The sequence below is a fragment of the Amphimedon queenslandica genome, unplaced genomic scaffold (assembly GCF_000090795.2).
Source record: "Amphimedon queenslandica unplaced genomic scaffold, v1.1 AMPQUscaffold_12725, whole genome shotgun sequence".
Taxonomy (NCBI): Eukaryota; Metazoa; Porifera; class Demospongiae; order Haplosclerida; family Niphatidae; genus Amphimedon; species Amphimedon queenslandica.
Window position 1 is genome coordinate 1 of NW_003547039.1, and position 21,340 is coordinate 21,340.

General features: G+C 35.4%; 6 protein-coding genes and 1 long non-coding RNA gene across 9 annotated transcripts; 3 read left to right on the plus strand and 4 right to left on the minus strand.

Moving 5' to 3' along the window:
* The first annotated feature begins 2,068 nt into the window (after nt 1-2,068).
* LOC105314626 (probable leucine-rich repeat receptor-like protein kinase At5g49770) lies at nt 2,069-4,401 on the plus strand. Its single transcript, XM_011408910.2, has 3 exons — nt 2,069-2,136; nt 3,141-3,259; nt 3,309-4,401. The coding sequence occupies exons 1-3, from the start codon at nt 2,097-2,099 to the stop codon at nt 4,263-4,265; spliced, it is 1,116 nt and encodes a 371-aa protein (XP_011407212.2). The 5' UTR covers nt 2,069-2,096; the 3' UTR covers nt 4,266-4,401.
* Nucleotides 4,402-4,932: 531 nt separating this feature from the next.
* On the minus strand, nt 4,933-6,517 carry LOC105314627 (membrane-associated transporter protein-like). The gene is made up of 2 exons (XM_011408911.2): nt 5,292-6,517; nt 4,933-5,238 (listed from the first exon to the last, which is right to left on the minus strand). Exons 1-2 carry the CDS (start codon nt 6,507-6,509, stop codon nt 5,011-5,013), a joined length of 1,446 nt encoding a protein of 481 aa, XP_011407213.1. The 5' UTR covers nt 6,510-6,517; the 3' UTR covers nt 4,933-5,010.
* Nucleotides 6,518-6,587: 70 nt separating this feature from the next.
* Nucleotides 6,588-8,235, plus strand: LOC105314628 (membrane-associated transporter protein-like). Its single transcript, XM_020003191.1, has 2 exons — nt 6,588-7,841; nt 7,898-8,235. Exons 1-2 carry the CDS (start codon nt 6,588-6,590, stop codon nt 8,135-8,137), a joined length of 1,494 nt encoding a protein of 497 aa, XP_019858750.1. The 3' UTR covers nt 8,138-8,235.
* Nucleotides 8,135-9,336, minus strand: LOC109586978 (uncharacterized). Its single transcript, XM_020003193.1, has 5 exons — nt 9,128-9,336; nt 8,958-9,078; nt 8,617-8,904; nt 8,362-8,526; nt 8,135-8,310 (listed from the first exon to the last, which is right to left on the minus strand). Exons 1-5 carry the CDS (start codon nt 9,157-9,159, stop codon nt 8,185-8,187), a joined length of 732 nt encoding a protein of 243 aa, XP_019858752.1. The 5' UTR covers nt 9,160-9,336; the 3' UTR covers nt 8,135-8,184.
* Nucleotides 9,337-9,415: 79 nt separating this feature from the next.
* Nucleotides 9,416-12,201, minus strand: LOC100640813 (lymphocyte expansion molecule-like). The gene is made up of 9 exons (XM_011408909.2): nt 12,094-12,201; nt 11,942-12,029; nt 11,606-11,776; nt 11,060-11,182; nt 10,625-10,771; nt 10,337-10,529; nt 10,059-10,165; nt 9,889-10,002; nt 9,416-9,777 (listed from the first exon to the last, which is right to left on the minus strand). The coding sequence occupies exons 1-9, from the start codon at nt 12,147-12,149 to the stop codon at nt 9,571-9,573; spliced, it is 1,206 nt and encodes a 401-aa protein (XP_011407211.1). The 5' UTR covers nt 12,150-12,201; the 3' UTR covers nt 9,416-9,570.
* Nucleotides 12,123-12,680, plus strand: LOC109586979 (uncharacterized). 2 transcript variants are annotated; one of them, XR_002187333.1, is made up of 2 exons: nt 12,123-12,205; nt 12,583-12,680. It is a non-coding gene; the product is annotated as an uncharacterized LOC109586979 (long non-coding RNA). The 2 variants fall into 2 exon arrangements; XR_002187332.1 differs by lacking the exon at nt 12,123-12,205 and adding an exon at nt 12,208-12,229.
* LOC109586977 (inversin-A-like) lies at nt 12,285-21,292 on the minus strand. Of its 2 annotated transcripts, XM_020003190.1 has the most exons (18): nt 20,607-21,292; nt 20,490-20,561; nt 20,362-20,439; nt 20,117-20,281; nt 19,902-19,994; nt 19,611-19,715; nt 19,323-19,463; nt 17,896-18,135; nt 17,484-17,617; nt 17,140-17,241; nt 17,027-17,083; nt 16,594-16,734; nt 16,124-16,268; nt 13,740-13,954; nt 12,964-13,502; nt 12,749-12,918; nt 12,567-12,667; nt 12,285-12,457 (listed from the first exon to the last, which is right to left on the minus strand). In XM_020003190.1, exons 1-18 carry the CDS (start codon nt 20,748-20,750, stop codon nt 12,322-12,324), a joined length of 2,778 nt encoding a protein of 925 aa, XP_019858749.1. In that variant the 5' UTR covers nt 20,751-21,292; the 3' UTR covers nt 12,285-12,321. The 2 variants fall into 2 exon arrangements, with proteins under 2 accessions (XP_019858749.1, XP_019858748.1); XM_020003189.1 differs by having other exon boundaries at nt 12,749-13,502.
* Between the last annotated feature and the right edge of the window lie 48 nt (nt 21,293-21,340).

Here is a 21,340-nt window from a genome sequence, read left to right on the forward strand (position 1 = left end):
TGTTCCATTAGGACCAATCCATTGCCCATCATCCATAGTAGCACCAGGTAATCCACACTCTAAAGGAGTTGGTTTGATGTTTTCATCCCAAAAATATGACCCATTGGAATAACAGTTTCCATCATACTTCAGATAAATACCTTTTAAACCTATTGAAGTGTTACACTCATATTCAGTGTCTTACCTGAGGAAGGTGGACATTGACTAATAACTTTATTCACACTCAACAAAAAGACAGTAGAGAATAATAGCAATGAAACCATCTTCAGAGAAAAAACTGCTGAGTATACGTGTGGTCACTGTGGTACATTATGTCATTTGTTTATTGTTTTCACTTTTCACTCAGAGAGTTATGATAAGCAAACTTTGACTATGATAATACTAATGTAGAAATTACATGATACACGCTAACACAACATCCAAATTGTGTGAAACAACTCCAAAATTAACTATAGATATAGCTAATGCTTAATATAATATTAAGCTAATGTGAGGAAGAGTTCAGTGTACACAAACTACGTCAGTATTTTCTATTTCAGGCAAACTAACAGATAGTATTACACTGTTGTAGAAAATTCATTCTGGTAATGGATAATTCATAAATATCTTCAGGTGATGTTTGACATTCAAAATATACTCCTTCATTTTAATTTCATATTGGTTCACAGGCTTGCAGTTATCATCAATATTTTGGTAATAGCAAATCATAATAGAATAAACTATCTTTGTTTTGCTTTATTATAGTATTTGGATGTTTCCTTCTAAAAAAAACAATAAAAATGTACTTAAACTGTACCTTATAAAACCAATGTTATGAATAAGAACACTGAAAGTTTGTAAAATACACAATACACCTACTAACATGGTTGTGGCAGTTTTAGGGTCCATTAACAATAACAGTCCATTTTCCATATGGACATTGCATGGATAACAAAGTGGACCAGCTAGGTACTTTCAAACAGAATTGACAACACCTACACTGATGTTATACTAGATCATTCAACATAATTATCTCTCAGTAGGTAATGGTGGTATTATGTGTGATACTGCCTTTATTGATAATAATGTCCTGTAGCATGTATTTAGACTATTAGCTACTTTGAGAACAATTCCAAGTAAGATTAATAATTGGTAGTAAACTAGTAATAAAGGCAAAAAAACAGGATGAGGTACATCATTATGGGTCTGTATACCATGTGTGAATTATAATAATTATGACTTAAAACTTAAATACAAGTGTTCCTTTATTGACTAAACTAGGATCAGATCCGAGACCAGTATATGCATTACCAGCTCTCACTGTGATGGTATAGTTCATACCACTGTACAGACCTATTAATGTATAACTGTATGTTGTAGTGGACTGATGAGGAGCAACAGAGACTGTCTTATTCACTGATTAATGCCAGTCTGAGACTTATCAGTAGAGCTGAAATAATTTGATACAACACTCAGTAAAGAATATTGTAGATCATGATAAAACAATATAAATTATTAAAGTACTAATATTATCACCCAGTGATGGTGCCAGGTCAATGAAACAGAGGGGGCACTATATAAAGGAAAGGGCACTATAATATAGAGAAGAGTCAGTCAAGAATGGCTTGGGAGGCATTTAAATTAAAAATATTAGTGCTTTAATTACTGAGAATTTTGCCAACAGGGTGGGCCTGTGCCCTCCAGGCCCCCCACTAAAACTGCCAGTGTTATCACCACATTATTAATGGATATTAAGGAATAAGGATAAGGATGGAATGAGGCTATTATTTTATAAAGGTGTTACCTTAGTGATGATGAGACTTTTAAGTTTTAAAGACTGTGAAGGAACATGAACTCATGAAGTGATAGGAAACTACATTAATGTGATTTCTAGGGCAAATTTAGTCATTGTTATACTTATTCTTTATACATGTATATGTACAATTTGATTAATAAATGATGTGCAAAAACTTAGCTTAAAAATAAAGAAAAAGTAGTGTGCTATAATAATGCTAATAATAAATCTAAGTTAACCAGATGGTACCCCACCCATAAATGAAATGAATGAACTGCATTGGTGAATTTGGTGTGAACACAATCAGAGTATCAGACACAAAATGGCAGCAGAGCTACAGGTGAAGCTTCAACCTCTGATACATAGGCGGCTGCAGGATTTCACTGCAAGTAGGGCAAAGGTGTGGCTGAAAGTGGGAGTGGTCAAAAAGTAGGTGTGGCCATAACCACACCCACATGTCTTGCTCTTGAGTTTAAGTCTGTGAAGACATCTATTTCAGCACTTAGTGACACAATCCAGTTGAAAAAGGCTCTGAACTTCTCATTGAAGAGTTACCCTGCCATTCCTGTGTTCAAGAGGAGAAAATTCAGTACCTAAAAGACCTCTTTCAATCTAGAGTATCAGTAGCTAGGTGATTTAGCTGTTCAATGAGTCCTAGCTGACTATGATGATTAATAATGAAGCTGCTATATGAAAGAGTCAGTTATTCTAGCTGCAGGTTACTGTGGATTATGTCTTCCTGAGTGGCCATAGATATGGGCCTATGAAGCTTACTGTGAATAGACCATGCAGTTAGAAGCTTATTCTCTACTAATTATCACTTTGTTCAGCAAAATAATGTAGTTTTTGTCATTAAAATTAGCTATAATGATGAATTAACCATGTCATAATTACTAAATAACTATTAATTAACTGCCAATTATGATGACGTCATCTTCCGGTAAGAAATTCTAAAGTCTATTCACTTTCACCTGACCCCTGGCTTTTTTCAATTAAGAAATAACTACGTCACATCCGCATTCTTTACGTATTTGTGGTTTTGGAATTGTTTTTGTTGCGCGGAAGGGATGCAGAAAGTAGCAGCTGAATTTAATCTGGCTGTTCTAGCTGCATAGTTGTGGTCAAAGGTATGTCATTGAGTTTATACAGGGACATCCAAAAAAGGCTAAGGCCTTATCATTTTGACCCGATCTTTTTATCTAAAGGACGGGAAGGACCTAGCGATTCTAATGGTGCAAACAAAATTTCTAAATTCCATGTTTATCAAAAGTTATAACAAAAAATCAATAGGTCAGGTGAAAGTGAATAGACTTTAGTAGGGCATTGCCTTTAATGCCTGCCCCTGCAGCCGCCTATGCTCTGATACTACAAAGAGTGAGGGTGACAAGGAAAGAGTTGGGTCGTGGATCATATGGAGTTGTCAATGAACTAAGAGTCAATGGAAATCAATGTGCAGGAAAGAAGTTAAATGATTTGTTAGCCATGGTAAAATACTCTACACTAAAGCAATTAGATTATTTCATTTCAATAATAGGAAGATAGCCTGTTAAGTGAGTTTGGTAATGCGATCATTCTTCACAGACAACAGCATCATCCCAATATTGTGAAGTTGCTTGGTGTTCATTATCCCAGTGGTTCCGCACCATTACCAATGCTGGTAATGGAGTATCTTCCTTATTCTCTGCTGCAGCTAATAGAGGGAAGAGTAGCTATTAATAAAGAAGCGATCCTCCTTGATGTTGCTAATGGACTCGATTATCTTCACTTAAAGAGGCCTCCAATCATTCATCGTAACATCAAGGCCAGCAATATACTCCTCACTGTTGGTCACAATGCAAAGATAACAGACCTGAGTATGTCTAAATTTGGTGACGCATTAAAGCAACATCATTACACCACAGCCCCTGGCAATCATTTCATGATGCCACCAGAAGCTCTTGTTCATAATCCTGTCTATAACAAGAAGTTAGATGTGTTCTCCTTTGGTTGTCTTATTCTACATATGTTCACTGGCAATATCATTGTACCAACTGATCAATATGAGCCAAAGCCACACGACCCTGGCTCTTATGTTAAAATATCAGAATGGAACAGGAGAGCTAAATATATTAAGCCAGTACTAGATCATAGATTGATTCCAGTAGCTATGAATTGCCTTCAAGATGATCCCTTCAAAAGATTAAATGCATCAGATATCATTGAAATTATTATTCGATTGCAGCTTCGTCCTGATCGATATGCTCATTTATGTGGAGTACACATCGTGACAATACTAAGGACTAATTTTTTTTGTAATATCTCAGAAGATTCCTTCTATGAGACACGTATCATTGAGTTGAAGGACGCAATAACAAAGCTTAAGGGAATTCCTTACGAACATATAAGGCTTCTTTATGAAGGTAGGCAGCTTGCAGATGATATGACATTCAAAGACTATAAAATTGAAAAATTTGCAAAAATATATCTCAGTCTACGACTTATTGGTAGTTAAAAATCAGTAAACAATAAAACACTGCCTAATGCACATTTAATTGCTATTTCCTAGGATCATTATCTTGTTTCAATGATTTATTATCATTTATTTGTAAAAAGTAAAATCATGCTTGACAAAGAAATTACTATAAATGAAATGATTTACGATGTACACAAACATTTACATGTACAATGTACATTGGATTGTAAGACCATGCAATTGTATTGATGATGAGGAATATCAAAATCTATTATAGACCTACTGATTAATGTACTATGGGTGTGTGATTTTGTGTTGTGGGATGGGGCTATCTTACTCACCCCAATTAACACACCTATTGATAAATACATGTAATTACATGTCTCAGACTCTCAGGTGATGCATTGTTTAGATAGGAACAATAATACCGGTATGAAATGCTCCAGGAGGTGCTTGTTTAGGAGAATCAACTGCAATAGCATTTGATTGTGTATTTGTGTCAAAATTGTCTATTAAAATGTTACTGATGATTCATTAATGATTAGAAGATCATTGCAGCATTTGAAAATCTAAATTATTACATAGTCCCATCTCCTAGCTAGTCTACTTTCTTGTAGACGGAAATAAATTCAATAAGAGGATTGGTTAGTACAAGTAATTTGCTGGTACAGAACCTACATGTACTCCCACGACACTTGACAGCCAATGATACTTGATACTAAATAGTAAATCATAAATAATAAAATCTTTCTCTTTAATAATAAATATAAAAACAATATATAATCTAACTCTCTGATTTAACTGGTAATGTGACTAAAAATGATAATGCTGCAAAGAAACATGGTATTATCATGAAATAGTTGACATCTCCCACAGCATCAACAACTGGCCCAATGACCAGTGATGCTATTATTTGACCAGCAAATATCGCAGTATTCAAAGTAGCTACAGCTACACCTTCAACCATTGGTGGTCTGTTTGTCCATTCCTTCCTAAAAAGTGTGCCTGATTTCTACAATGAAGAAAATAATTATAAAAGCATTTATTAGTAGTATGAAAACTCACTTCATACATAGGGATAAGGGCATATGGCACACTTGTTACCGTTGCAAAGAAAGGCCCATACATAGCAGCTAGTATATACACTTGATATAACTCCCTGCAATATGTGAGCAAACCTAATGCACAGACAAAGGCTGCTATTGTTATCAGTAGTACGGTTTTGAGTCGAATCCAACGAGTGATATAATCCAGTATAAGTGACATCACAGAACAGCACACTGTTGCTATTGCTAATCCAAGTGATCCCATCCTAACTCCTTTAGTATATAAGTCATAAGACTCCGAACCTTCTGGACTGGATGAATCTCCTTCATATACTGCTAAACCAACGAATGTGCTGAAACTAAATGTAAAGGCGAAATCAGCTGCCATTGCTAACGCACTCATCAACCATAAGAACCACATATTGTAAGACATGTAGTATGCAAATTTTAAAATACCTATAGTAGACTCTGTTAACGTTTTACAGAGATTACCAGATGAAGTGGGGAAGCTAGTTTCCCCAATAGTAGATACTAGTAAAGTATCAGTTTCTGCATTGATTTGTTTTTCTTGAGATGTCAACAACGACGGATTCTGCTCCTTAACACTTGCAATAGTGCAGAGCATTGCTATAAAAAGAGTTACTGTAGTTATCCCATAGACAATCTTAGTTTGATTAACGACGTTAGCATTTAGGCCTAAACTAGGAATATTAGACCAATCTACAGCTCCCAGTCCATACCCCGAGGCTGCACCTGCTCCTATTGCAACAGAGAAAATAAAATTACCAGTTTTACTCTGAGAGACTGGGACGACATCTAATAGATATGCTCTTGTTGGTAGCAGGAGTGCTCCAATGCTGAAATCTGATAGAAATACGCAGACAACCACACCAATGATAACCAGATAGTGTAACCCAAGATTATGAAAGTAGAAACAATAAGGAGCAGCACCAAATCCCAGCACAGCAGTCAGTGAGAATAGTACAATGAATGGTCTACGCCTACCCCAACTGCAGTTACACTTATCACTGATTGTCCCTATAAACCCTTGAAACAGCATCCCCATGATAGGGCTGAGTGATATCAGGACAGTAGATAGCGTTAGACTCAGACCCGAGGCTACCATCAGTGGTACAACGTAAGCTCCTTCGACTGCATAGCCCATATCAACAGCACCGGCCGATGCACTGAGAAGAAACAGACGCCAAAGGGCTACCTTCTTCTCCTTAAAATTCATGTTTACTTGACACCACTTGGGGTGTGAAACAATTCACAGCCACGCCTAAGACACAATTAGGGGAGTGGCTCATTAAGAATGGAGGAAGAAAGAGCTAAAGTACCTCTTTGGCGTTTGTTTCTCCTCAGTGCTTCGACTGGAGCACTTGATCTTGGATACGCAGTTGAAGGAGCTTATATCATACCTTTCATGGTAGCCTCAGGTCTCAGTTTAACCCTCTCTACTGTCTTAATAACATTGAGCCCTATCATGGGCTTGCTATTTCAAGGGTTCATTGGAGCAGTCAGTGATAAATGCACCTGCAGTTGGGGCAGACGTAGACCATTTATTGTATTGTTCTCTCTGACTGCTGTGCTGGGATTTGGCCCACTTCCTTACTGCTACTACATTGACACTTTTTCCTTGAAACTCATTGTCATAGTAGTTTGTGTATTTCTACTGGATTTCAGCTGTGGGTTACTAATGCTACCAACAAGAGCATACCTATTAGATGTTGTCCCAGTCTCTCAGAGTAAAACTGGTAATTTCATTATATCAGTTGCAGTAGGTGTAGGAGCTGCTTTGGGATTTGGTTTAGGTGCTGTTGACTGGTCAGTTGTTACTAGCACTAGCATTAGCATTGAGCATCAATCACAGATTGTATTTGGTCTCACTTCAGTCGTATTTATTATGGCAATGATTTGTACTATTTTGAGTGTAAAGGAACAGAATCCATCAGTATTGGAGGCTCATATTAAATCGACCGGTGCTACTTCTGTTCCTGAACAGGAGACAGCCTTTAATGAAAAGAGATCTGAAGATGCAGAAAAGCAGACTCTAATGTCTGACAAGCCAAAAAAGAAATGTCTCCCTGGATCTGACAAAATCTGCAAGACATTTGCTGAGTCTACTATTGGTGTTTTAAAGTTTGCATACTACATGTCTTATGATATGTGGTTTGTATGGTTGATGTCAGTATTTGCATTTGCCTCAGATTTTTCTTTTGTATACGGTTTTACAACATTCGTTGGTTTAGCAGTATACAAAGGGGATTCATCCAGTCCAGAAGGTTCGGAATCTTATGACTTATACACTAAAGGAGTTAGGATGGGATCACTTGGATTAGCAATAGCAACAGTGTGCTGTTCTGTGATGTCACTTATACTGGATTATATCACTCGTTGGATTCGACTCAAAACTGTACTACTGATAGCAATAGCAGCCTTTGTCTGTGCACTATGCTTACTGATGTATTGCAGGGAGTTATATCAAGTGTATATACTAGCTGCTATGTATGGGCCTTTTTTTGGTACTATTCTCACTGTACCTTTTGCCATCATTCCAATGTACCAAGTGAGTGAATTTTATAATGGCTGTTTTTCACTGATACATAATTATTTATTTTTCAGAAAACAAACAAGCTCTTTAGAAAAGAATGGACTAATAAACCACCATTGGTTGAAGGTGTAGCTGTAGCTACTATGAATACTGCACTTTTGACAGGTCAAATAATAGCATCACTGGTCATTGGGCCTGTTGTTGATGCTATGGGAGATGTCAACTATTTCATGTTGATACCATGTTTGTTTGGCTCACTCTCTTTTTTGATTTCATTACCTTTTACGTTCCCAGCAATAAAGTCAGAATGAGATTAAGAAATTTAATGTTAAATTTATAATTTTATTATGTTTTAATTTCAATTGTTAATAAAAGTTTGTAGCTGCTCTTCAAGCAGTTGTTTTTTGAAGCGATCCTTTGATACTTTTGAGACCGTTAGAATGCAAGTAACGAAATAACAGTTGTACATGGCAATGAATAAGCACTAAAAAAGGAAACACTTGAATAAAGTTCACAAAATAGCGTGCAAGCTTACAAATGCAATGAATATGGTAATGATCAATCCAATCATATTTGACTTATTAGAGGCATCTGTGCCATTTCCTTCCACTAGTATCCCCCACAGCCATGATGCAGCAAAGAATGACACAATGCTCCCGAAAATGAAAGCACTCATTAAAAAAACACTAATACAGATGTCCTACAGAGAAAACAGAAATAATAAATTGTCAGTTTTTCACTTTTGGTGTCAAATATAATTTTGTGTTCCGACATTATAATGAAGTCTTACCGTAGAATATAGATACTTAAAATTTATTTGACACGATTGTAATATGATGACAATCATTTGATATATGATTGCTAATATCACAAGTAGCATGAAAATACTACAGAATACCATAAGAGAGATGTGAATGGTTTTATGATACAATTCTATTGGTAGCGATGAAGTGCCATTAGTGTCATTACACGATGATAATGAATTTGCAAGTCCATAAATCCCTCCACTAGCATTTTCTATCATATTATTCAACACAATGACAATACAAAAAGAAGCCAAAGAGCCAACAGACAGCAACTAAAATGACAAATAACTAAAGTAATGCATTTTATCAATAAGCTCATACTCACTGTGATAATGAATCTTAGTAATAACTCTTTCTTGTTCTTCATATTTGGTCCCAGTAGTGTAGGAACTGGCACTCTACTACGAAGAGAAGATCTGCCTTGAAGAAAGGTGGGGCTGAATGTACTAATGAAGAATACTATTAAGCAAATTTGCATACATGTACAGAGCTAACCGATATCTACTGGAGAGTTTAGAAGTAGCCATAAATTGTTGAAAGTTAGAGAAGGGAAACTAACAGTAAGTCATGTGATCCTCTGGTGTATACTTAACGCATACACACACACATACACAAAATTACTAACATTCAGTTTCATTTTTTATTGATAACTCAAAACATCAACAATAAACTTATCATGCAGTTTATCATTGTGTGTTGCTTTAACTAGCCTAGAATACCTTTATTGATTTATGTATGCAATAGCTACTGATGTGTACATTTGTGTAGCATACTGCACATGTATTAATACCAAACAATGAGGACTATAATGTATTGCAAAATAATGTCACAATGAAACTAAAATTAATCCATTATTATTGATTCTATAGCCAGTCAATGACTCTATAAGCCTGAGTTAATTTAAAACAACAATTGCATGATGTCAAAAGGTCTGGCTGCTAACACGGTGCCTCAACTGGTACTATACTAAGGTGGCCAGCCTCATCTGCGTGCTTTGGGTGTATTCTTTCATTAAGGAGGTCCTCTCGTGATGAGTTGACGCAAGGGAGCCGAGACTGGTGGGATTTGAAGACGAATGTCATGCCATTGACATGTTGAGCCTTCTCCCAGCGATCAGTATTATACTGCCCTGGACCAATGGGATTCTACATAGGAAAATGAATTAAAAGCTAAAGATCATTCCTTGGGATTTAAATGGCCTCTCTATATTATAATGTATGTGCATGTACAAAGCATTCTACATGTACTGTACTTACAAATAGTAATTTCTTTAATCTTTTAGCTGAGGAATCAAATGCGACCGACTTATAGCTTGGAGCTGAGTATGCTCTTTTCTTATAGTATTCATAATAGCCAGGACTAGGATCATCCTATCAAAACACGCATTGTTTTTCCAGATGTCATGATATTAAAGTTGATTGCTTACTTTGTTACGAGGCCACTGACTGAGTGTGGCACAATATATCCTTTCAGTCGGTGGCATTGGATACTGAGCAATAGAGCCAAACCGACCATGTCTTTTATGATGATTGTCTATAGAAAAGTACAAACGATTGAGCAAATAATGCATAACTGAGAAGAATAGTTTAAGTTTAAATGTACATGTATATATACTTGATATACATGTACATGTACATGTAAATGTACATGTACATACAGGTAAATGTACATGTACATACATGTACATGTACATGTAAAACTTACCATTGAATTCATTGGTGAATGACTTTAATTCATAGCGTCCAGGCCCCATATGTGCCGTATTGAGTACTCCTTTATTCTCTGGTATCCTCTTACCAGTACACAAGTCGTATGGTCCTCTATTACCCACCATCTTCTGAACAGCCTCGTCAATTGGTTTTCTGTACTTATAACAGCCTGGGGGTAGACCTGAACCCTATAATAAGAGTACATTACATTTACAGTACTTGTTGTAATCTTTGTTGCTGAGAATTAAGTATGCATGTACATGTACATGTACATGTACCTTACCTTGTCTTTAAATGAATCCCAACTCCTTCCAGTCCCTCCCTCCATCATTCCTGTCATGCACATAGACTTTTTGCTCTTGCTCTCCATCATTGCCCAAGGGACCCCTCCTTTGCCATAAGTACCAGGACCAGGAATATCAGCCTGCATCTACATGTACATGTAACAATGAATTATTATTAAAAACACTGCTATTAGGGAGATACACTGTAAATACTGTATGTGCAGTACAGTTATGAAAAACAATTTTGGTTTTTGTAAATGAATAAACTCACTTAATTAGCTCAACATTGCAGGAACACATGGATGTACATGTACATGTACATGTACAAGATGTAATGTATGCTTTACATTTTCATTCATTTATTTATCTCACATGCATGTACTGTACATAAATGTACATGTACATGTACAGTGTGCTAGTATTTAGATTCTTACTTTATTCTCTACAGAGAATCTAGGCCCTTTTGTTTCACATACTCCTCTATTGCTCCCTGGCCTTGATCTACTGGTTTCTATGAAATCCATTAAAGAATATCTACCAGGACCTAGCTGAAGAACCTAAACGTCAAATAAACAGTGTATAAAAGTACATGTACATGTACAATAATAACAAGTACATGTACATGTACATGTACATGTAATTGCATGTACATACATGTACATGCAATTACATAATAGATTTGCATAATTATTTTGAATCTACATGTACCAGGATCAAGCTGGTGAACCTACATGTACATGTATACATCAAATAAACAGTATATGTACACAGTATAAAAGTATGTGTACATCAATAATGTACATGTACACTTAATAACATGTACTGTATACATGTACATGTACTTACACTTACTGTACATGCAAATTAGTAGGTTTGCACAATTATTTTGAATTTTACACTTAATCTTAATTCACATTAATTCACACTTCAATGGTGTATAGTCACACATTGCAAGCCAACTGAAGGTACTGTATCATTACCAGTTGTTTCTTCTCTTCCCATTGGTCTCTGTACAGCATGTGAGGAATGGCTGATAGTTTAAGAGAATCAAACGCTCTCTTCCAGTTGGGGCCCATAGCTCGGAGTCGTACATTCCTGTCACTAAAGTCTCCCAAGTCAAGCCTATAGCATCCTGGACCCAGTAATGTTTTCTGTACAAAAAAATACAGGCTACAACTTAGGATTTACAACACAATGACTAAAGACTGAACAGAGTAATAAAACAGCTTGCTTATTACTCCCTCCTTCACCTCCAACACTCTTTCTCCCTCATTACTACAGCTCCTACTCTCCCCACTCTCTCCGCTACCTCTAACCTCTGTAGTGTTAGATTTCTTGCAGTAGGCCACTTGTGTGAATGTTCCTGGCTTCTTGCTCTTAGGATGAATGGCTGAAATGTCAAACCTACGCATGAAAGAGGAGTATCATCATTATCATTACTAAAAGCAGGCCACTGCATGCTGCTAGCCTTGATTTCTGAGTCCCAAAAGGAGCTCCAGCGAATTTCTTCTTGCTACCAGTCATCGAGTCATTGGTTTCCCGCTACCGCCATGGGATGGATGTAGCTGCTTGTAACCAAGGTGATGTAGCTGCTTGTAACCAAGGTAACAGAACCACGCATTCAATGAATATACTTTTGCATTATTGATAACAAAATAATAATAATACATGTAGTCATTATAACAGTGGTAATTTATTATTCTTTTATTGATATTTTCCCAGAGAGTGTTTCAGTTTCTGCTCTCAGTCTAACTGCCTCCTCCAGTGTTGATTGTATCTGTATCTTTAATTCTCTGTAATCTGCTTTATTGCCATCATCCACTGATGAAGACCTGAAATTAATTGAGCAGTACATTAGAGAAATAGAATGTATCGTATACATGTACATGTATATACAATCAATGCATATTCTCTCCTTCCATTCCTCTCTTTCTCATATACTTTTGTTTTTCTTTAGCTTCTTGGAGTAGCTCCATAACTTGATGGAGTCTACTGTATCTCTCGGCATGATTCAATAACAATGACTCTCTCTCTGGCGATATCTAAAAACATCAACATTAATAAAATATATTATATTAATATTTACATGTAAAAATAATTAGATTTAAGTAGGAGCTACTTACTTTTGATTTTTGAGATTTGCTTGATCTGCCATGCTCCGTTTTTTGTCTCTTTGGGTTACTCTTCTTTACAGCATTACTTCCATTCACTGCTGGTAATGATAACGATGAATCCTTCTTAATCCTTTTACCACTAGACAATGAATCTTGTCTTGTGCTACCCCCAATCCCTACTATAGAGGAAGACTGTGGCAGCAAAGGTAGGGAGTCTCTCCTACTTTGAGTCTGTTTCTGTGAAGAGCCTGTCACTGGTTTCTTCAATGCTGGGAGTCTATCAACATCAAATGATTCACTAGAGTTGATTTTAGTGCCTTCTGATGGCAATACTCCACCAGTTGATGATACTGAAGGGAAGAGAGGAGACGATACAGATTTGCTGAGACTAGAATAACCCTGTCCTTCATCAACAAACTGCACTACATGCTGAGACTCTCTATTGCTGGTAGAATGAGGATCTGAAGTATGAGTACGAGTTTGCAACTTGCTAGATTTAAGAATGCCTAATCTATTGGCAGAGTCGGTTTGTTCTGAAACAGTCCTTACAACAGGTAGTGGTCTCAATAGTGGTTTCCTTGGTGTCTCATTACCAATAGAGGATAGCTTGAGGATATGGCCAGCAGTTGGACAGCGAGAGTGAGGAGTGTGTTTAGTATCATTAGTGGTACTGGTGGGGTTACTAGTGACTGATGGGGGTAGGTTTATGCTTTTAGAATGCTGTTCTAGCTGAGCCAGTACTAACTGAGTAGTGATGTATTCACTAAGAGAGAGGGATAGAGGGTGACCAAATAAGGCATACATGTCATACATTGGCTCTTGTACATGCTTATGTACATACGTACATGTGCCTGTGCATGTACGTGTATGTAACAGGTACATGTACATGTACATGTACATGTGGATCTACTGTACATGTACATGTACATGTCACTTCCTTGCTTTCACCACACTATCACTCCCTAGTCCCTACATGTACATGTACATGTATCTCACTTACTAGTTAAGTTTAGTTTTCAGTGCCAGGTAGGATTGTTCCATTTTTCTTTTAATGCTGATGTATGTTAGCCAGTTTTGTTGGATTATAAGAGCAGCTTCATTTCTTCTCTTCTCCCTCAGTCGCCTCACTCTCTTTGCTCTCTTCTTGTCCGACCAGGACCGATACTGGTACTGTATTTTTCTGGCAGCCCAATCACGTGTGACAAACTCTCGACGCTACAAAAATAATTAAAAATAATAATAATAATTAATCAATAGTGGAGCAAAGATGTCATGTAGATGCTAATTTTTGAGTTACATGTACATGTACATTTGTATGTACATGTACATGTACATGTAATATGTACCAAACTTTCTTTTCAAAATTAGCTCAAAGTTGTTGGCATGTACAGTACATACTGTAAATGTACAAGTAGTATAAGAACATACATGTACATATACATGTATAACAAAAAAGTAATAAAAATTGGGGATGATTTTGGGGCCACTTTTTGGGAAAAACCGTGGGCTATAATAGCCTTGGGTATTTTTCAAAATTTGGCCTATTTCTAAAAATGCTTATAACTCGAAAATTATTTGTCAGAAACAGATCAAGCTTTCTACATAGCATAAGGACATCAATATGTATCAAAAAATTTAATAAAAATTGGGGGTGATTTTGGAGCCACTTTTTTGAAAAAACCATGGGCTATTATAGCCTTGGGTATTTTTCAAAATTTGGCCTATTTTTTAAAGTGCTTATACTCGAAAATTATTTGTCGGAAACAACTCAAACTTTCTAAATAGCATAAGGACATCAATATGTATCAAAAAATTTAATAAAAATTCGGGGTCATTTTGGAGCCATTTTTTGAAAAAACCATGGGCTATAGCCTTGGGTATTTTTCAAAATTTGACCTATTTTTTAAAATGCTTATAACTCGAAAATTATTTGTCGGAATCAACTCAAACTTTCTAAATAGCATAAGGACATCAATATGTATCAAAAAATTTAATAAAAATTCGGGGTCATTTTGGAGCCATTTTTTTGAAAAAAACCATGGGCTATAGCCTTGGGTATTTTTCAAAATTTGACCTATTTTTTTAAATGCTTATAACTCGAAAATTATTTGTCGGAATCAACTCAAACTTTCTAAATAGCATAAGGACATCAATATGCATCAAAAAATTTAATAAAAATTCGGGGTCATTTTGGAGCCATTTTTTTGAAAAAACCATGGGCTATAGCCTTGGGTATTTTTCAAAATTTGACCTATTTTTTTAAATGCTTATAACTCGAAAATTATTTGTCGGAATCAACTCAAACTTTCTAAATAGCATAAGGACATCAATATGTATCAAAAAATTTAATAAAAATTCGGGGTCATTTTGGAGCCATTTTTTTTAAAAAACCCATGGGCTATAGCCTTGGGTATTTTTCAAAATTTGGCCTATTTTTTAAAATGCTTATAACTCGAAAATTATTTGTCGGAAACAACTCAAACTTTCTACATAGCATAAGGACATCAATATGTATCAAAAAATTTAATAAAAATTGGAGATGATTTCAGAGCCATTTTTTTGAAAAAACCATGGCTATAGCTAAATAATTTTCACTTCTCTGATTCACCTTCTAACTTTAATGCTTCAAATTATTTCTCTTTTTCGTCTACCTCTACTCGATCATCTACATTTCACAAGTTATCTTTTAATTTTACTTCTCATCACTTCTCACATCACACTTTTTTCACCCTCTTCCCTCGTTTATGGAATTCTCTTCCACCTGTAAAAATCTCTCTTTCTAAAGAAACTATTAAATTACACGTAAAGAAAACTTTTTGGAATCACTTTATTGTTCATTTTGACCCTAATAATGTTTGTTCTTATCACTATGTATGTCCTTGCTTTTCTTGTGCCAATCTTCCTGTAAACTCTATGTATTCCTGATTTGTTTATGTTAGTAGTTATTTCATTTTATTTTTATTTTTATTATTTCCTTATTTACTATTCTTATTTTCTCTTTTTTTTTTCTCTCTCTCTATCTGTTTAATCTTTTTTTGTTTGGCGGTCAGCTCAGGAAGCTGGCTGTCCATCTGTATACATTTGTATACAGTAAAGTTATTTAAAGTAAAGTAAAGTAAAGCCTTGGGTATTTTTCAAAATTTGGCCTATTTTTAAAAATGCTTATAACTCGAAAATTATTTGTCGGAAACAACTCAAACTTTCTACATAGCATAAGGACATCAATATTATGCATCAAAAAAATTAATAAAAATTGGGAGTAATTATGGAGTCATTTTTTTGAAAAAAACCATGGGCTTAGCCTTGGGTATTTTTCAATAGGGTATCAATACGTACATGTAGATGTCATGTACATGTACTACTGTACCATACGTGCATCATTACCTTAATGACATATCTCCTCCAGCATTGTTGTATCTTTGTTGCTGATTCATGTATCCTACCAGCACCAGTACAACCTCCACTTGATATGAGGGAATCCCCAACAGAACTGTGACCATTCAACAGAGCCAGATCCAATGGAGTATAACTGTAGTAAAAAATATATTGGTTCATAGAAGTGACTGAATAAAATTTGAAGTACATGTACATGTACTGTATAGCGGGAAATTTGGAGGGAACTAAATTTGGCATTTTGATAGCCTTTCGCCAAAATAAAAAACCACCATTTTGAGCCATTATGGCACATGGCCACAAATTCACCAAATTAAAATTTGCCAAACACCAAAATTTAGTAATTAGCCAAATTTAACACCCTCTAAAATTTCATGCTATACTGTATTACATGTACATGTACATGTATTACATGTACATGTACATGTAATACTTATTATATTCTATGGGTGTTTCCCTACCCGTGAGTAGTGTCCTTCCTATTGCAGTCGGCTCCTTTATCAAGTAAATACTGTACAGCCACTGAATGGCCAGCCAGTGATGATAAATGTAACGGGGTCCTCCCATCACTGGCTCTAACTATATCAATTGAAGTACCATCACTGTAGGAGGAAGAGGATAATAGAAAAAATGAAACGATAAAATTTACATGTATATGTGTACATTGTAATAAATAAGATCTTACATGTACAGTACATGCATACAGTACATGTACATGTACATGAAAAAATTACAATTTAAATTTTGTGCGTATACTGTATATATGCATGTACATGTATGTGCATGTACATAGGGATAATTATAATATTAAAAATAAGTATCTTCGGCTATACAGTATACATACATGTACATGTACAAGTATATGTACATACATGTACATGTGTATACATGTACCTTATTAATATTTCTAAAATATTCTTATGTCCTTTGCTAGCTGCTAAATGTATAGGACTAAAAGAAAAAAAGATGCATGTAAAAAGAGGAGAAAAAAAGTAATTTTAACGTACGAGTCACTAGATGAGGATGGTTTGTCTCTCTCTGCTCCATTCTTTAGTAATTCCTTCAATACTTCACCATGACCACTAGCACTAGCATAATGTAAACCAGACCTTGGAAAGGAAGAGAAGAGAGGGAAAATCATAAAATGTGCGTGTGATATGTACAACAGCATTTGTAAATGAAGTGCATAATAAATGAATAAACAAGAATATACAGTACACGTGTGATAAGAGTTTTTTTATAGTATAATTTGTAGCATGTAAAACAAACGTAGATGTACATCCACTACATTTTATATGGCGTTTTTTATATAGGTACATGTACAGTATAACTATATTTATTACAATCTTACTGTCCATTGTTATGGTTGAGTCCATTAGCCTCAGCATTATTAGTTAGTAACAGTCTAAGAGTATTGAGATGACCATGAGCACTAGAACAATGTAATGGAGTCATGCCAGAGGAAGGATCACGATTATTAACAACCTAAGATAAAGCAAAAAATACAATGATAAAAATAAGTAACGTACATGTACATGTACAACATACAGTACACGTACAGTTTAACAAAAGCTACACGTACATGTACATGTAATACATTAAAAGTGCCATTCAGTGCATGTGAATGTAAACTGCACCCTAAAATTTTGTTTGAAAAGCTCCTTAAAATTTGTAAAAATTGCTAAAGCTGCTATACAGCTATATACACATGTACATGTATGTACATGTACTATGAATCATGTCATTCTATTCAGGTTTCTTACATCATTTCCTCTTTCTACCAGTAACTGGGACAGCTCCATTGATCCAACACTAGCTGCTACATGAAGTGGCTCACCAACTGATGATGGACACATTACCAGCTCATCAATATTACTGTTAGCACTATTAGTATTATTACTAGTGGTTAATATACAGTGTAGAGGATCAGTGAGTCCTAATGCACAAGACCAGTGTATTACTGATAGGGTCTTAGCTGTATCAGGAGGAATAGGATTACATCCCTAAAATAAAAAATTAAAATAAAAAATTAAAATATTTTAATATTCTAAAATCATAGATTAAATGACAAGGTGACTTTCGCTGCCAACAGGGAGGTAAAGGTTATGCAAACTTTAATTGAGTTACACTACATCAAAAAAAACACGTATAATGTAACATCAATGACGCATATCCTTCAAAATAGCCAGATCACATTAGTAAGGAAATAGATCTTAAATTCCATAATAACAAAATACCATAGTATAGTATTTAACCAAGAATGATAAATATGCGAAGTGCATCTGGATAAAATACTACACCTTTTACACCTTTAGAATATGAGAACATTAACTACGCTATACATATACATGTGTACCATACAGTATATAACCTACACCATGTACCAGTTGTAAAGGTCATTGTCATTATTTACACAAGAGCACACACACACCCAATTATGATGTAGCTGTACATGCATAGTGTCAGTTGTAAAAGTACATCTAATGCTACTGGAATGTAAACAAAACAAAATGGATCAAATGGATGGCTGGTATGATCACTGGTGTCTGGTATTAATGACTGTGTGTGGACATGGACACACATCCTTCATTCAATTACAATGAACATGCACACTACAGGCCATTGCTTGATAATATACTGTACATATGTACATAAGATTATATACATGAAGATGTACACATCTGTACATGTACAATGTACTAATAACTTGATTATAGCGTAAATGGACACATATAGAAGACTAGAAGTATAATGTGTCGAGAGTTTTCCAAAGAGCATGCAAAGTGAGGCACATGTAAACAGCAATAGCAATAGCATGCTTGATGAGCTGAAAAGTACCACAAAATACATGTACATTTATAGTGCATGGCTTTTTAATACCACCTCAAACTTTCTAACAACATAAGCAAATATAAACATGTACATGTACATGTACATTTGTACATGTACATGTATGTATCAGAAAAAATTATAAAAATTAAAACTGTCTTCTAAAAAAAGTAAAATACCATGCACTAGTACGGGGTAAATGGGTATAGTTTCTCAAATTTTGGAGCAACTTCAAAAATCCACTGACAGCAGTATGCCAAAACCCTGTGGGAAAACCTGAATGCATACATGTACATGTACATGGACTGTACAGTACGTAACATGTACATGTACATTTACGTAGTAATCATAGGTAGTTTACCTTTGATATTAGGAACTGAAGTATTTGTGTGTTACTTCCAATCAGTGAATAATGTAATGGAGTAGCTCCATCTTCATCAGTACAAGACCACTCACTGATGTCAGGTATATAACGTTTGTATAACATCTCCAGGAATGACAACTAAAAGTACATGTACACATAAATAACACATGTGAAATACACATACATTTACATTTACATGTACATGTACATGTACACATACATATACATAAACATGCTTAATAATATAATTTGTATCTGTTGTGTCATCATTGTTTGTTGTCTTACATTTCCAGAGGTTGCTGCCCAATGCATGACTGTTCTATTGCCGTTATCTTTATCATAAAGGTTGGCTCCTTTCTTAATTAGTAACTGGAATATAGGAATATTACCCTGAGAGAGAGAGAAAGAAAAAGAAAGGAGAAAGTTGAGTCGAAGCAGACAACAAAGAAGAAAAAGAAGAGAGAAGTGACAATATAAAATGCACATAAATGTACATGTACACTGTAATCATCTAGATACACATTAATAGTAAATTCCATATACATAAATTATGTACTCTTGATTGTATGCATGTACCTTATGTGCTGCAATCATAGGAGCTGATCTTCCATATTGATCCTTACTACTAACCAATGGTAGACTCAATAATGCCTTAACACACTTGATATTCTACAAAAAAATTAATTTACAGCCATTCAGACATTCACTTCGACTTCGTCCTCCCTAAGCTACAGTACATGTACATTGTACATGTATGTACATTCAATTTCTTTTCACTCTCTCTCTCTTACCATTCCCCATATTGAATAATGGAATGAGTTCAGTTGTTCTCTATCAGTCAGTCCAGTATCTGCTCCATGCTTTAGTAATAACTTGACAACGTCATCTCTTCCTAATAGACAGGATATCATTAGAGAAGTAACTCCAGTATCACCAGAAGCTTCATTAATATCAATCTAAACAATAATAACAAGAAAATTTAATTTATTGTAATGTGTTAATTAGCCAGCCATCATGAACATGTCAACCATTTTACCTCCTTCTTTGCTAAAATTGATTTTATTCCTGATATACGCTCATTGCTAGTAACAGCACTCAGTAAGGATCCATTGCTCTAAGGATGAGATGACATTAACACAAACAGACGAAGTTTCAATTACTTACTTGGCCGCCATTTTCTAACAGGGTGTGGCATAGGGTTAGGCCTACAGAGAGCTGTTTCTCACCGTGTATGCCCTACATTAAGAAATTAAAACAAAAGGTAAGGTTTATATCCATTACTTTTTGTATTATTTCCCTAATGAAGGCAGTCGGAGAAGAGAAAACTGAAGAATCCTCATTCACTGATCCGCAAAACATTGTGCATGTGTTCCTTCTGATTGTTACTATGGTAACGAGCCCACCCACGTCCATTATAATTACCATGGTAACGAGCCCCACCTTCTTCTATAACAAAAATTAAAAAGATTATTTTCCGCTCAAGGTCATGGAAAGAATGCTGAGTTTATGATCTATGGAACATGAGCCACATAGTGTGATCATAAGTAGTACAGATATCATGTTTATGGTATCTGTATATGGTGTCAGGTGTAAAATTCTGTGACTGGCTATAATTGGGCAACGACCCATGCATAAACAACCTCCACATTGCAGAGATGGAAAATGACAATGCAACAAATCTTAGTCTCTTTTTTACTAATGAAAACAGTGATTTCACTATTGCTGATGATATCAATGGGCCTGCTTTAGCCGTTGTGGTTGGTCTGGAGTTCCTGATATCACTAGTCATCAATATTGGTGTCTTAATGGCTACGTTTGCTCAACCATCATCACTAAAGAAACCCTCCACAATATTTCTCTCCTTCCTAGTAGGAGCCAACCTCATAATGACCCTCTTCTTCATGCCATTCACAATCATAAGTGCAGCAGCTGGTGAATGGATATTTGGTAGTACATACTCTCAGAAGACAGCAGTGTGCACATTTGTAGGTTTTATGTTTAGCCTCTCAGTTGGT